The following is a 16,468-nucleotide window of genomic DNA, read 5'->3' as shown; positions in this document are numbered from 1 at the left end:
CCACTGATCCTCAAAGGAGATGGCTGAGTATAGAAGTGAATGGAGCTGTGGTCACACATCGCACTGCTGCTCCATTCACCCGATGGACTTGGGAAGCTGTGATCTCATGATCCCTGGTGGCCCAGTGGTCAGACCCCCCTGTCCTGTAGATAGGTGATAAATCATTTTATATTGCGATAACCCCTTTAAATTGGAACAGATGAGAGAAAACCTGAACTATAAGCTGTGTTTCTTGTTTCTCATTAATGTTATGTATCCGTGCAGCTGGAGTTTACCATGCAAGAAGCGGTGAAGTGTCTCCATGCCCTAGAAGAGTACTGCTCCTCCAAGGATGACTACAGCAAGTTGTGTCTCCTGCTCACCCTCCCACGGCTCACAAACCACGCTGAGTTTAAAGACTGGAATCCAAGCACGGCTCGTGTCCATTGCTTCGAAGAGTCCTGCGTTATGGTGGCGGAGTTTATTCCTGCTGACCGGAAGCTAAGCGAGGCGGGGTTCAAGGCCAGTAATAACCGCCTGTTCCAGCTCATCATGAAGGGCCTTCTGTATGAGTGTTGTGTGGAGTTCTGCCAGAGTAAAGCCACCGGGGAGGAGATTACAGAAAGCGAGGTCCTCCTTGGAATAGACCTTCTGTGCGGTAATGGATGTGACGATCTTGACTTAAGTCTTTTATCGTGGCTGCAGAATTTGCCTCCTAGCGTGTTTTCTTGTGCTTTTGAGCAGAAGACATTGAATATCCATGTGGACAAGCTTATGAAGCCCAGTAAAGCTGGCTATGCAGACCTTCTCACCCCACTCATCAGCAAACTCTCTCCGTACCCTTCCTCCCCCATGAGGCGACCACAGTCTGCCGACGCATACATGTCGCGCTCGTTGAATCCGGCCTTGGACGGTCTCACGTGTGGGCTGAGCGGGCATGACAAAAGGACCGTGGAGCCTGGAAGTAAACCGTCTGCAATGTCTCATTCGTTTGCCAACTTTCATTACCCTGGAGTGCAGAACCTCAGCCGAAGCTTAATGTTGGAGAGCTCGGACTGTCACAGCATCTATGAAGAGTCTTCTGAAAGGTACTTCTTCAATACGCAGGGGTGGGTTTGGCCCGTGGCTGCTTCACTATGGATTGAAGACGGTACATCTATGTGCACTATTTCTTTTCATTGCATGTAGTTTTACAAATGGCTGACATTTGCAATTGGTTCTTATTATACATTTTGTCATGTCGGATGCAAGCTGCAGGAACCAAACGGGTTTAATAAAAGCCAAATGCAAATCGGTTTTATTTGCTAAACTATATCCAAGAAAAAGGTGTCCATAGCCTTTAACAGTGACCAAAACGTATAGTGTATGATCTCTTCATTGTAGCTGCGGCTTATGTGGATAGGAAGGAGCAGTGCGGGTCCTGGAGTGCCTCTTCATCAAATAACGTGATACTGGGAAGTGAAATGAACACCATTTGATACTATTTAAATACATTTCTTCCTTTTAAGGCCTCCTGTCCACGGGCGATATGTCACTGCGTCATCCACAGCGATAATCCGGACGCGGGCATCGCATTCCATAGGCTAACGGTGGAAAGCGCAGCCTGACCTCCACTCGTGGGATTTAAATCGCAGCATGCGACTGCGACTTTCCACAGTGAGACCTGTCAGTTCTCCCCCCTGCTCCACCATGGTGGAATATCGCTAATGATATTCCGCCTCGGCCGTGGACAGGTAGCCTAAATCTACTTCACTTAGGCCAGGCTCACGAACGTACGGTAATGCGCTACGTAAAAATCACAGCGTTAAACCGTCGTAGGGAACTGCGTATACCTGCGTATTGTTGCGAGTTTGCTCGTGTATGCCTGCGCACATACAGCATATTTTACACATGCTGCCATGCACTGGCTCACTAATTTTTATTATTTTTTTAAACTCGTGCTTCCTAGCAACATGCGTAAAACAAAAACTCTGTATGTACTGTAATTGCGTATGTAATGTGTTCTAAACTCACCCATAGAAAACAATAGGGCTGTGCGCATATCATATGCGGTAAAATAGAACACACTGCGTTCATTTTTACACACGTAATATACGCCAGTGCGAACGGAACAATTAAAATCAGTGTAGTTTCACAGTGTATTATGCGCACGTAATACGCAATTCAAGTACGTTTGGGTGAGCCCGGCCCATAATTGGAGTTGCCCTGTGAAGTGGTCCGTCTTGGACAGATCCACTCTCATCCTATTCATTTGTCGCCATTCTTTGCTTTGCTTTTTTTTTCTTATCGCTTTTGAGGAATTCTGAACCAGACATGGATGCTGTAGAGGCGGTTCATATAGGCCTACAGGATGCTGAGGGGTCGGACGTTCAGTGTACCTCGATTGAAGAGGATAAATTGGTTGGCATGAATGGAACTAAAGAGATGTTCAGTTTAGAAATAATCGTTTTCATCTGAACATTGGAGAATGAATTTCTATGCGAGGGAGGGGAGCGGTGCTGAGAGCCCCTCTGGTTCTGGAGGGTCCAACCTGTTCTGTATCAGGCCGGCTGCACATGAACGGATTTGCAATGCGGAATCTGCGGTTGGCGCCTGCATCGTGCATCTGCAGCAAATGCCATTTGGAACATGCTGTGCAAAGACTCTTTTTTTCTACACAATCGTGGAAATGAATTGCGATTTCTGTGAGCAAAGGAAAAATCGCAGCATGTTCTATTTTTCGTGGGGATTGCACAGGACGGGTGTGGAAAACACAGATTTTTAAAAACTAAAATCTGTACTGCGCATGTCCGATGGCGAGCGGTCACGACCAGCCACAATACAAATTTAAACAGGTTTGAGCCGGATTCCACTGCGGGCTCTTGCGTGCGGAATCCAACCTGTACGTGTGCAGCCGGCCTAAGAAGACAAGTTGATTTCAATAGGAACAATGTAATGCTTCATTTCTCCTGTGAGGGCGCTGTAGGGAATTCGAACACTTGCATATTTCCCCACAGATTCTAGATGATTGCTGGGGATCATTGGGTATATGGATGTTCTACAAGCTCCCACTTTGGTGGACTCGCTGTCTTTGTGCATTATATGGACACCCATTCTTATATATGGCTGGCATGTAATGTTACACTTCCTATGCAGCAGCTGACCACAGCTTCCCCCAGCAATTACAGCTGATGACTGTGGGTTAGGGAAGCTGGACTCGTGGCGATTATTTGCCATGCTATCGTTTTTGTTTTGTTTTTTTATAAATGGGTTGGCCTCGTGAAACAATCTCTTTAACCCCTTAACGCTACAGGACGAAAGTTTACGTCCTGGCTGCGAAGTACTTGGCAGGACGTGGATGGCGGGGGATCAGAAGCATAGTCCGCGCCATCCCAGAGCCGGCTGTTACTGATAACACCCAGCCTACGGCTGCAACAGAGGGGATAGAGAAGAATAGCGGTCTATGTAGATCGCGGCATGCAAAGGGAGCGTTCTCCCTCTACTACGTCATCGGCAAGAGGATCCCAGATACTGGTGTCCCGGCTTGCCGTTGCTCATGATCGCTATTCTTCTGTTTTTGTCTCCCAAAAACGCAATAAAAGTGATCAAAAAAGCTGTATGTACCCCAAAATGGTGCAAATTAAAGCTCCTGCAAAAAAACAAGCCCTCAAAGAGCTCAGTCCATGGAAAAAAAAGTTATCAGGCTTTAAATGCAGCGATGTGCAAAAAATAATAACAAAAAAAAAACAGGTTGGAAGTGAAAGAGCCTAAAAAAAATTATAATTTTGGTATCGTTGTAATCCTGCCAGCCAGCAGAAAAAATGTATCCTGTGATTTATGCTGCATGATTGATGCTGTTTAAAAAAAAAAGCTGAACTGAGGCTTTCTCTCCCTGCTCTCAAAAAAAAAGTTACAATACATTATATGCACAGAAAAATGTTACCAATAAAAACTATAGTTCTCCACACAAGACAAGCCTCATGTGGTGCTGGTAAATACAAGAGTTAGGGCTTTTACAAAGTGATGAAAATCCCTCAAAAATCATTGCTTTGTTTGGGCCCAAATATGCCGTGTCCTTAAGGGGTTAAGGGTGTAAATAATGTTCTGAAGGGAGGAACAACGCTGCAAGAATGTAAAACGACAAAGCTAACCTCAGAAGTCTTGTAGGAAATCTCTATTTGGTTATTTGGATGCTTGAAGGACACATTCAGCAGATTAAGTAGGAAATCTGTATTTGGGTCTTTTATTTGCTTCTAGTTCACAGTTCTGACCTTCATGTTCTGTGTTCTCCTGGACTTTTACTTATTGATGGGGGTCCACTGGTGGAGATCCTCCCGATCAGCTGATCCCTGGGCCTGCTGTCGGTGCAGAGAGCGCTGTCAGTATTGCAGCAGCCCGGTTTGGCACTACCAGCAGCTCCCTTACCTGGAGACGATGGGGAGATTTATAATGCTCTCTCAAATGAAAAGTGTCTGTTGCCAAAGGCAACCAATCACAGCTTAGTTTTCATTACCTATTTTGCCTATGCAAAATGAAAGCCGCTCTGTGATTGGTTGATATGGGCAACAAAGGCCGTTTTCATTTTAGACCGTTTTAAACATCTCAGCCTCTTTAGGCCTCATGTCCACGGGGAAAATCAGATCCGCTGCAGATTCTACATGTAGAATCTGCAGCGGGTCCATCCTGCCCCGCGGACATGAGGGCTGAAAATGCAAATAAATGACAATAAACTCACCTCCGATCCGCTCCGTTTCTTCTCTTCGCGGCGGCGGCATCTTCTCTCGTCGTGGCCGGATCTTCATTCTTCGGCTCGGCGGATGTGCACGATGACGTCGGTGACGTGCCCCGCGCATGCGCCGGGCCGAAGCAAAATGATCCGGCCGCGGCTGAGAGAAGATGGCGCCGCGGAGAAGAGAAGAACCGGAGCGGGTGAGTAAAATATGATTTTTGTGTCCCGCGGATCCGGACGGCTTCCATAGGCTTCAATAGAAGCCCGCGGGAGCCGTCCCCGCGGGAGACCCGCATGAAAATGGAGCTTGGTCCAGATTTTTTCATGCTCCATTTTTTTTTAAATCACTTTTATTGACGATCCGCGGGTATTTATCTACCCACGGGTGGTCAATGCATCCCTATGGGGTGCGGATCCGCGCGCGGGAGAAAAGTTAAAATCCGCTGCGGATTTTAATTCTTCTTTTTCCCGTGGACATGAGCCCTTATACAGCTGCCAGTGAGGGGGAGGGGATAGGAAAAACAACTAGGCCAGTGAAGTGCAGGCAAGGGAATTTGTGAGTCTTGGGCACAAAAAGCAAAGAAATCTGTTACGTGATACAGGCCTTCAGCCTCCCCATATCAGCACTGGCTAGCTTTGGTGTCGAGGGGGACACAGAGAAAGTAAAGTTTGTTTTTTTATTTTGAGAATTTGAAAAATTGATAAAAATATCAGGTTAACAGCGTGTCGGGGCTTTTTTTTTCATATAGATTTGATTCATGGGAAATAAACCCTTTCATACGCACAGCATTTTTTGGAAAAACTCCACTGCAGTTTTTGGTGAAGTTCTTTTGAGTAAGACGAGAAGTGGATCCAGCAGGAAGTAGAATCCTACAATGGTAGAGTTGAAAGGGACCTCCAGGGTCATCGGGTCCAACCCCCTGCTCAGTGCAGGATTCACTAAATCATCCCAGACAGGTATTTCTCCAGTCCCTGTTTGAACACTTCCACTGAAGGAGAACTCACCACCTCCTGTGGTAACCTGTTCCACTCATTGATCACCCTCACTGCCAGAAAGTTTTTTCTAGGATCTAATCTGTGTCTCCTCCCTTTCAGTTTCATCCCATTGCTTCTGGTCTTTCCTTGTACAAATGAGAATCGGGCTGATCCCTCTGCAGTGTGACAGCCCTTCAGATATTTGCAGATCACTATCTGTGTAGAAGTATTCATTCTCCCTTTTATATCTCTCATTCCTTGTGAATTCACTTCTAGTTTGGGCTAAAAAAAAGCATTAAACTGCAATGTTTTTACAAAAACAAGTTGCAGATGAATCCAGCCTGAGTCTCTCCTTCTGTGTAATCAATCAGGACTATTCAGGACGTATAATTCATCTCTTATTGTTCCAGCAGAAGCGAGACTCCTCAGGAGAAAGACATTCCAGGCAGTAGTGAAACATTGTGCCAAAACATCAGCCCCGAGAACAATCTCCAAGGAGAAGCATCATGTGAGGAGCCAAGAAAACCCGAGAGAAATGAGGTAACGTCTTCCGTCCACATTACTTGAAAGTACGTTTTCTGTGGCCCAATAAGACGGACTGAGTTGGTGTAGGACGTGATTTCATGGCAAGTTGCTGCCAGAGACTATAAGGCTGGGCTCACACGAGGCGGATTTGCTGCGGTTTGCTGTTGCATATCCGCAGCTGAAAAAAACACAGCATTTACAGTACAAGGCAAAGTCAATGTGTTTCGCAAAAAGCTGTTCTCACAAGACGGAATTTTTCCGCACTGCCACAGTGCGGAAATGCTGCTGCGGCGCGGTTTTCGAAGATACAGCATGTCACTTCTTTTGAATTTTTACGCTGTATTGCCGGCTCCATTGAATTCAATGGGCGAACATTGTTCTCCTCTGCCACAGCTGTGGCAGAGAATAGCGGGCAGTGTGGGGCGGTTTCGCTGAAAACGCTGCTAGGTGCAGCTTTTTCAGCGAATCGTCGGCCCCGGTCACGCGATTTGCGGATGCGCATCCGTTATGCGATCCGCAAATCGCGGGAAAAAACGCCTGTGTGACCGAGGCCTAAGTTTGTGTTTGTTAAATTTTCTGTACAGTTTTTTAACTTTTTATCACATGACGTAGACCCCTTAAAATCAATGTGCAATCCACATGGCGTGTTAGTGCTCTTCAGTGATGCAAAAGACTAGAGATGTTTTGTAGATGTTTGACGAATTCAGTGTATGGCGTAGTGTCATAAATCCTCTTTCCTTACTCATGTGTTGGGCAACCGCTTGATCACGCCATAAATATAGTTTTCAATGTCAAAAATGTTTTTAAAATGGTACATGCTGCTTAATAAATTTGATACAGCTCACAGCCCCCTAGATAATTTTATGGTGAGTGGTGCAGCTTGTTTAAAGTGGTTGTCCTACTTCTAGCTGTTTTGCTGCAGGAAGCAGATGGTTCCATACACTGTGCAGTGGCCCAGTCTGGTACTGCAGGCTGAGTCGCATTCACTTCACTAAGGCCCATTGTCCACAGGCGGATTTGATTTGCAGAATCCGCGAGTGAGATCCGCAAATCAAGCCACCTATAGCGAAGCTTTGGGTGGGTGTCCACACTTCATTTAACACCTGAAGATTTGCTTTTATTTGATCTGCGGATGCCACGCATGGATAATAAATCGCAGCATGCTCCATTTTACCGCAGATCACGCTCGGATGTACTCCAGTCATCTCTATGGGAGCTTACGATCCGCAATGCATCCGCAAATACACTTGCGGATTCATTGTGGATTTGAATATTATAAATGAATAAGGCCCAATGTCCACAGGAATGTAGAAATGGAATGTAGAAATCCATGCAGGTCTCCCGCATGCGTGATCCGCGCCCATAGGGAATCATTGGACACTCGCGGGCCCGCAGATCGCACGTGTGGGAAAGCACCCGCAGCATGCTTCATTTTGTGCGAGTCTCCAGCGGCTTCAATTGAAGCCTATGGAAGCTGTCCGGTCCCGCGGCACACCCGCAGCTGTGTTTTTGCTGTGCTGCAGAAAAACAGCAGGAATTAAAAAAAACAAACAAACAAACTGCATACCGCATTCGAAAGAAGATCCGGATGCAACTGAGGGGAAACCCGCAGCATCCAGAGAGGTAAGTATAATCTAATTTTTTTTTTTGGATTTACTTACATAAATGTTCCCCGAATTTGCATGTCTGTCTTCTGACTTCCATTCTAGCTATTCAATGTGCTGCACACTTTTTACATTCCCTTTCTTGTTAAATGGGCCCACTGATGACTGGGTTATCACAAGATATCCTGCTACCGGGGCAGCCAATTATCAGCTGCAATATCCATGGAGCACTGCGGTTTTTCATACAGTTTAAGGCCCAATGGTCACGGGCGTATTTGCACTGCGGGTTCCGTAGTGAGCATTCGCCCCACTCACGGGGGAAAATCGCAGCATGTCCTATTCTAATGTGAGGCTCACACAAGACGGCTTACAATGCAGTCATTGAAAGCTGTCCATACCGCTGCGAGTCGTGGCGGATCCGCGTCATCGCTGGCGTGACTCTCTGCATTGTGTATGTGCGGCAGCATGCCAGCCGGCACATTCGCAGGGCAGAGAGAGAAGACAAGACGGGTACGCAGGGGTCAATGCTAGGGCACAGGGTCTGATTCCGCTGCGAGATTTCGCAATCCAACCCAGCCGTTTGCATGAGGCCTAAGGCAAAGCAAGAGGTGGTTACAGCAGGAAGGAAAAGTAGAAGTCCTTCCTTTTATATTTCGTATTGCTTTTGACCCCCACGGTGTTACCTCGGAGTGCCCGAAAATACTTCTAGAAAATCTTTTTTCTAAACCGCACGTCTCCTTTAGTGATTTTTACCTGTAATACCTTTGCAATCATTCGTTTGCAGCAGAGTTTTTGTTTTTTTGGTATTTTTTTTTTAATTAAAAATGTTCTGTGTTCATAATTAGTCATTTTTTTCATAGATTACCTTGAGCTTTGTTTGCAGTCTTCATATAGTGTAGTTGTGATGTCTTCCAGATGCGAGACTCGACAGAACAGTTTGAAGAGTATTACCGCCAGAAGTTACGTTACCAGCAGCACCTGGAGCAGAAGGAGCAACAGAGGCAGCTCTATCAGCAAATGCTGTTCGAGGGGGGAGTCAACCAGGCCGAGGAGTCTGAGCATCCCCAAAACCTGACGGAACAGTTTCTTAATAGGTATGGGTAACCGTAGGGGAGAATTCGGAATATTTAGGTGAAAGCAGCCCCCTCTGTGGCATATATAGACCTTCACATCCCCAGAAGAAGCCCCAAACTGAGGAAAATACTATAGATTGGAATATAATGTACATCAGTAACTTGTAGAACATATCTATTTCTGTTTCTCTAACATGGTAGTGGATGAGGATACAATGTTAGAGTGGTTTTACCACAAACACATCCCCTAGCCACAGAATAGTGGATAAATGTCTGATTGCTGGGACCCTCAGTGATCCTCAGACCTGTGCCCCTGAACACCCTTGTCAATGGAACAGCCACCCCATTCGCTTCTATGGAACAGGGTGGAGATTGACAATTGACCATCTCCATCCATCCCATAGAACTGAATAGAGAATGGTCACACATTTGCATCAGCACTTCATTTGCAGGGCATTTGGAGTTAGTTTCTCAGGATCACCAGGTTTCCCAGTCGTCGGACCACAGCAATCAGACCTTTATTTTCTTTTCTGCAGATGGAGGATAAGTGTTTTAGGTGGAAAAATCCCCTTAGTGTTCTCTTATACTAATGCTATGGTGACTTTTCTGGAATGTACTTGATGAAGGCCAGTTGTTGCATGGCCGAAACGCGCCGTACTGCCTAATAAACCGTGGAACTATACTCCTGCTGCCGATGCCAAGTTTCATTTGATACGCTTGCCGGGATTGGGGGCGTCTGAGCACAGGCGCCTCCGTGAAGTAAGTCACATTATTCATTTACCTCTTTGCCGTCATTCCAGACCCATATAATAAATAGAGCGCTGAGGATTTTTCTCTTTTTTTCCTTCTGATGGTGACTTTTCTGATATTCTTCAGTCTTCACGACATGCATGAAGTGAGATTTTTCACAACGCATAATGTGCCTGTTCCAGATGTGAGACAACCCCCTTAGCACATTTAGGACCAAGCACCATAATTTTATGGCAATTGCTCCTGGTCTTTAATCACAGCCGATACTAAAAATACATCGGGAATTAAAGCTCCTGCTTCTGCAATCAATCAGAAGCAGGTCGGGTTGTCAGCTGTTAATCACAGCTGAAAACCCAGAGAAGAAGGCAGGAGGAGTTTTTAATCCCTTCTGCCTTTTCCTTTCTTTAGTACACAGTGCTCAATGAGTGCTATGTACTAACAAGTGAAAGTGTTTCTTCCACTTCGGGAGCTGGCAGTCAAGTGACCGCTGGGATTTCCTGGGAGAGCAGAGCTACAGAGTCCTAGAAGACCTTGATTAGCTCTGCCAGTGACTAATGTCACTATAGGGGATGTTTTCCCTGTAACTGGGGCTCTTATAGATGCTACAGTGGAAAAGTGTGTAATAAAAAAAAAACAAAACATGAATCTCCCCAAGAGGTCTTATATGACATCATGGGGGACATAGATAGTAAAAAAAAAAAAAAAACATAATTACATACCGTAGGTATAACAAAATTACAGACCAAAATAAAAATATATACATAAAAAGGAAAATAACCCTAAGCCAACGCCAACCAAAACCGTTGCTATATAAGCCCTGTAATCCAAAACCATACATATTATTATATATCAAAACGTCCAAAACAAATACAGGAACCCGTTGCCACTAAATACACTAATTAAAAGAAAAACTATAGATGTTAAAAAAAATATTTTTTAGCTTTTTACCCCTAATAAAACTAAAAAAACAGAAAAAATAGCCCTATATGTCATGGAAAAAAAATGCAGCAAAAATAATTTAGTAGCTAAAGGAAAAAAAATATAGGGCAGGTAAACCACCACATGGGTAAAATCCTTAAAAAGTGTCTGGTCCTTAAGGCACAAACAGCCTGGTCCTTAAAGGGGTTGTCCCGCGAAAGAAAGTGGGGTTCAGCACTTCTGTATGGCCAAATTAATGCACTTTGTAATGTACATTGTGCATTAATTATGAGCCATACAGAAGTTATTCACTTACCTGTTCCGTTGCTAGCGTCCTCGTCTCCATGGTGCCGCCTAATTTCAGCGTCTAATCGCCCGATTAGACGCGCTTGCGCAGTCCGGTCTTCTCCCTGCTGAATGGGGCCGCTCGTGCCGGAGAGCTGGTCCTTGTAGCTCCGACTCGTCACGTGTGCCGATTCCAGCCAATCAGGAGGCTGGAATCGGCAATGGACCGCACAGAGCCCACGGTGCACCATGGGAGAAGACCCGCGGTGCATCGTGGGTGAAGATCCCGGCGGCCATCTTGCTAAGGTAAGTAAGAAGTCGCCGCAGCGCTGGGATTCGGGTAAGTACTAAACCTTTTTTTTTTTTTAACCCATCCCTTGTGTTTGTCTCGCGCCGAACGGGGGGCCTATTGAAAAAAAAAAAAACCCGTTTCGGCGCGGGACAACCCCTTTAAGGGACAATTTAAAAAAAAATTTTTTCCTTAAGGGGAATGTCTTTGCCTAATTTTTGCGTATTTAATTAGATTTAAATATGTAGAAGAGCAATAATGTGTTTGATACTTTATTTAGGGTTATAGCTATTTTTTTCTTTATAAAACTCTCCCTTTGGCGCAGCCATTCTGGCGATACTCTACCAACTTGTATTGTCTGTATAGACATTGCAACATGGTGTGTGCTTTATGGCTGCTGAAATCAATGGGCGTTAATTAAGAGAAATGTCATAGACTATTACAGTCTCCAGAAAGTGATGGAACATAACCCCTCCCCAGAGACCAAGGGAATGATGGAGAAGGCTCTAGAAGCATCTCTCCTATGTGTGTCTAGCGTGACAATGCTGGATAAATGTAATATTTTATAGTACGTGGTGTTACGGATGTGGTGATGCCAATTACATGTAGCTTTTCTCTTGTTTATTTTTTCAATATTTACCGCCTTGTGTACGGGGAAAACCTTAACTTTTTTTTTCTGTAAATACGTTTACATACTATGGTCAGTAATGATTGCAGCATCTACAGGGTTAAATGGCGTAGAAGAGTAATACGATGAGCAAGTCCCCATCTTTTCACTCCTCTCCTGGGAAAACGGACCGCCGTTAGTTCTGTAAGTGCTACCGACAGTTTTTTTGGCGCCCTTTTAAAGCCAAGAATCTTGATAGAACCGGACATACAGCCGTTTGAAGTAGAACGAGCTCATTTGTCCGAAACTGTAATGTTCTTTTACCGCATAACAAACGGCGCCCGACCTGAACTGTTGGAGTTAATAAACACTTCCACATCCGGTGGCTGACAGTCCAGTCCATTACAATCTATGAATACCTATATGTGTGATGTCATCTTGGTTAAACAACTTATAGAAATGTATTATTAACCTGCTCTCCGGTACAACCTGGCCACGAAATGGTGTTACTTTGTATATTTAGCACTTGTTTGTCCTCATATTCCCCCTTTAGGTCCATCAGAAAGCTTGGAGAGTTGAATGTTGGGATGGAGCCGGTTAGTGAAGAGATTCAGCCAAAAAGCCATCTGCACAACGGGCCCAGAGACTGCAGCTCGCCCGCCACCAACGGGCCTTCGCCTACCGTAACCCCTTCTCTACTAAGAAATCCGCAGCCTGATGGCCAGAACATAAATACAAGCACCCCTAGGAAACGAGGAGCTGCTCCCCACATACCGTTCCCAGAAGAGTCGCCGGTGTTCGGGAGTACAGGGTTAGTTGCAGATATTACTGTCGGATGGATGTGTGATGACATGTCTACTTTGTACTTCTCCCAGAGAAAGTTCCAGAACGGGTATGTGGCTGTACTGCATATATGAGCGCATTTTATGCTGTTTGTTAAGGGGAAACCTTTCCTACAGCAGCCACAATTTCTATTCTCTGGAGCCTGTAAGCCTTATATGTGGAGAGGAAGAATAAGGCCTTCCTCACAGGCATTTTGGTACAGCGTTTAACACTAACACTGTACAACAGTCCCATTCATTTCAATGGGGCTGCTCACTCAAGCTTCAAAACGCAGCATTTTGCGATGCATGTTCTATTTTTGGCCGATTTTCAGCCGTGCGTCGCCCATTGAAATCAATTTGGTACCACAACTTGGTACCGCGTTTTTGACAACGTAAGCCCTAGCTACATTACTTAAAAATAAAAAAAATAAAGAGCAATACTCGCCTAGCAGGTGCCGTCCGGGTCCCTCCCGCTGCTCTCCGTAGCTCCAGACAGAGCATCTTTTGCTCATAACAGGGTCTTTCTGGAGGGTGGGGTCTTTCCGGAGGCGGGGTCTTCAAAACACCAGTGAAAGATGCTCTGAAACCACAGTAAACGTAGCGTTGAAAAACGCTGTGTTTCTGCTAACGCCTGTGTGGGAGAGGCCTAAGGAATTTACACTTTTAAAATTGACCAGACGTGTTCAGTTAATTTCACTTTATACTGTTTTGTTAGGATACATTCACACAGGTGGGTTGTACCTGCATTTGTGGTACATTTAGAGACAGCTCAGATTGGGTGAAAACGTGTGTATTTGGGTAAAGAACTGGCTCAGAGATAGAAAGCAGAGGGTGGTAATAAATGGTTCGTACTCTGATTGGGCCACCGTTGCTAGCAGGGTGTCACAGGGTTCAGTATTGGGCCCCATCATGTTCGATATATTTATCAACGACCTGATAGAGGGGCTGCACAGCAAAATATCAATATTTGCAGATGATACAAAATTATACAATATAATTAATGCAACGGAGGACAATGTGCGGCTACAAACGGACCTGGATAAGCTCAGGGCTTGGGCAGAAAAATGGCAAATGAAGTTCAATGTTGATAAATGTGAGGTTATGCACATGGGCAGGAGAAATGGATGTCACCAATATACACTAAATGGGGTACTGCTAGGGAAAAGTGATATGGAAAAAGACCTGGGGGTACTAGTGGATTGTAGACGAAACTGGAGTAACCAATGCCAGTGAGCTGCTGCAAAAGCTAATAAAGTCTTGTGGTGCATTAAAAGAGGTATAGGGGCGAGGGGCGAGAACATTATCCTCCCATTATATAAGGCACTTGTCAGGCCCCACGTGGAATACTGTGTACAGCTCTGGTCACCGGTGCTCAGGAAAGATGTTACAGTACTGGAGGTGGTTCAAAGAAGAGCAACTAAACTAATAAATGGAATGAAGGGATTGGAATACCCAGAGAGGCTATCAAAATTGGGATTATTTACTCTAGAAAAAAGACGGCTAAGGGGTGATCAAATAACTATGTATAAATACATGAGGGAACAATACAAGGATCTCTCCCATGATCTGTTTATACCCAGGACTGCGACGGTAACAAGAGGGCATCCGCTACGTTTAGAGGAAAGCAGGTTTCATCGCCAACACAGAAAAGGGTTCTTTACTGTAAGAGCAGTGAGACTGTGGATCTCTCTGCCTGAGGATGTGGTGATGGCAAAATCCATAGAGGAGTTTAAAAGGGGACTTGATGTCTTTCTAGAGTGTAAGGATATTACAGAATATAAATCTTAGGTTATTTGTTAATCCGGGTATACAGGCAGGTAGGAACTATTAGGGGTTGATCCAGGGATTAGTCTGATAGGAATATCTTTTACCCTTCAAAAGGGAAATAATGCATGTTTATTTATGTAGCTATCCGTGTAACCTATTACATATTTTTATTTTCTTGCAGTGAAACGCAAAATGCTGAAGAAGCCGCAAATGCTGGAACAAGAAAAAGTTCAGAGGTGAGCGGCTGGGGAAATCTAAATATATTATACAAATGCTTGGATGATGTGTCTGAGGTCTGTCTCACATGAGCGTGTTATAGCGTATTACGCTACAAGCACGATAGTTGTCTGAGTTTCTCGGACGGTTATCGCACTTGCCCATGTGAATACAGCCTCACTTAAAATGTGTATTTTAGCCTCAATATTTGCACAGATGTCAAGTTTGTCAATTACTATTTTGTTACTCCTAACAGCCAGATGGAAAAGCAAAGCAATTCATCTGCCTCACCACCCTGGAGGATACACAAGCCGTCCGCGCTGTAGCATTTCACCCCAGTGGCTCACTTTATGCTGTCGGATCAAATTCTAAAACTCTCCGGGTGTGTGCTTACCCGGATGTCGTAGACCCGACCAGGTAAAGGATGGTATTTATTGCAGTAGGTGACACTACTTGGGGTGGCGTAAACTGTCCAACCGCTATATCATTGTTGTTTCAGTGCACCAAGCAGCCCCATTCAGCCAGTGGTTCGATTTAAGAGGAACAAACACCACAAGGGGTCCATTTATTGCGTGGCCTGGAGCCCCTGTGGGCAGCTACTTGCTACAGGATCTAATGACAAGTATGTGAAGGTGTTGCCTTTTAATGCTGAAACCTGCAATGCAACAGGTAAGACTTGCTTTAGGGTTCATGGTGACTTTGACAGAAAACTGAAGATCGCTGTGTGTCCCTTCAAATTTTCACTGCCTTTGAAGTCAATGAATTTGAAGTGCAAGTTGCAGCGTATGTTGTGACTGTGGGCTAGTAGAAATCCAACCTGTGAGTTGTTTTTTTGTTTTTTTTTTGTTGTGGCCTGCAATCCACAGTCGTGGCAAACTGTAACTGCCTGAGACCCCATTGACTTCAAAGGCAGTGAAGGGTCATAGGGCTACACAGTGACCACTGTCGCAGCCAAAAGTCGCTGTGAAGCCCCAGCCTCAACAGTGTGTGACAGACTGCACCTCTCCTTTTCTTGTAACCTTGCCTGATATTACGGTAGTAGTAACTAATATTCCGTACTGTATTCCAGTTTTTATAATCTCCTAACGGTGCAGCTGAGCTCATGCTGTGCGAATGAAAGGCTCCTGGTACTAATTGTAACGTTAACTTTGTTTTGGCTGTAATTAACTTTTGAAGATTTTTGGGAGAGCAGAACGAGGGTCTGGAGCCGCCAGACGAGCTCACTCACAGATTTGCCAGTGAAAAGCCTTCTGCAAGTTTCTGTATTCTGTGATAATTAGAAACTGCAGACTCTAAACTGTGCAGAAGTTTTAATGACGACCTAGTGCAAAAATGCTTTTCAGCGCCAAAATAGAAGTATTAAATACAAAAAAGTAATTTACCTGGAAGGTGTCCCTAGCCTTTAGATAAATAATGTATGTGACTTAGGGGCAGAACTATTGAAGCTGCACACTTCCTTCATATACCTCCTGTATAGACGGTACAGCATGGTGTGCGCACTTGTGGCAGCGGAATCAAATGCTAGTCCATTATCTATTAACATGTAATAGACTATTACAGCCCCTTCCCCAGAGATCAGTGTGTAATGGGGAAGATGCATTCCTGTAGAGCCTTATTATTGCTAATGCTGCCTTATCTAGGCCTCAGGCAGAACAACAGAGCTGCCATTTGAAGGGAATGTGTCATCAGAAAATGACCTTTTGCATAAATCACACTTTTCTGTTAACCAAACATAGGTTTAAGAATTTTTTTTTAATCTTTGGTTACTACATTTCAAATCCTGCATTTTTCACACTAAGCACAGAGCTTAATACTCGACTGTCACTTCCTGATCTATAGAGAGAGCTTTGGCAGCGGTCATCTCACTAACATCACAGGCAGGATTACACTGAAAGGTAACACTTCTATGTAGATAATACGAGATCCACCAGTCACAATAGATATAAGC

The 16,468-nt window shown here is 44.8% G+C and overlaps 1 protein-coding gene across 2 annotated transcripts in view; it reads left to right on the top strand.

The window, feature by feature from the left end:
- The window catches only part of WDR47 (WD repeat domain 47), a 52,080-nt gene that overhangs the window by 21,132 nt on the left and 14,480 nt on the right, over positions 1-16,468 (top strand). Inside the window, exons 5-11 of one of the 2 annotated variants that reach the window (XM_066597166.1) lie at positions 265-1,067; positions 6,076-6,202; positions 8,707-8,885; positions 12,267-12,524; positions 14,486-14,540; positions 14,777-14,937; positions 15,020-15,189. In XM_066597166.1, coding sequence (XP_066453263.1) covers positions 265-1,067; positions 6,076-6,202; positions 8,707-8,885; positions 12,267-12,524; positions 14,486-14,540; positions 14,777-14,937; positions 15,020-15,189 — 1,753 coding nt within the window. Of the gene's footprint in view, positions 1-264; positions 1,068-6,072; positions 6,203-8,706; positions 8,886-12,266; positions 12,525-14,485; positions 14,541-14,776; positions 14,938-15,019; positions 15,190-16,468 lie in introns of both variants that reach the window. The other variant, XM_066597165.1, reaches the window with a different exon arrangement.

The sequence above is a fragment of the Eleutherodactylus coqui genome, chromosome 3, assembly GCF_035609145.1.
Source record: "Eleutherodactylus coqui strain aEleCoq1 chromosome 3, aEleCoq1.hap1, whole genome shotgun sequence".
Lineage (NCBI taxonomy): Eukaryota > Metazoa > Chordata > Amphibia > Anura > Eleutherodactylidae > Eleutherodactylus > Eleutherodactylus coqui.
The sequence above is the reverse complement of the archived record's forward strand: the minus strand, read 5'-3'. Positions and strand labels throughout refer to the sequence as shown.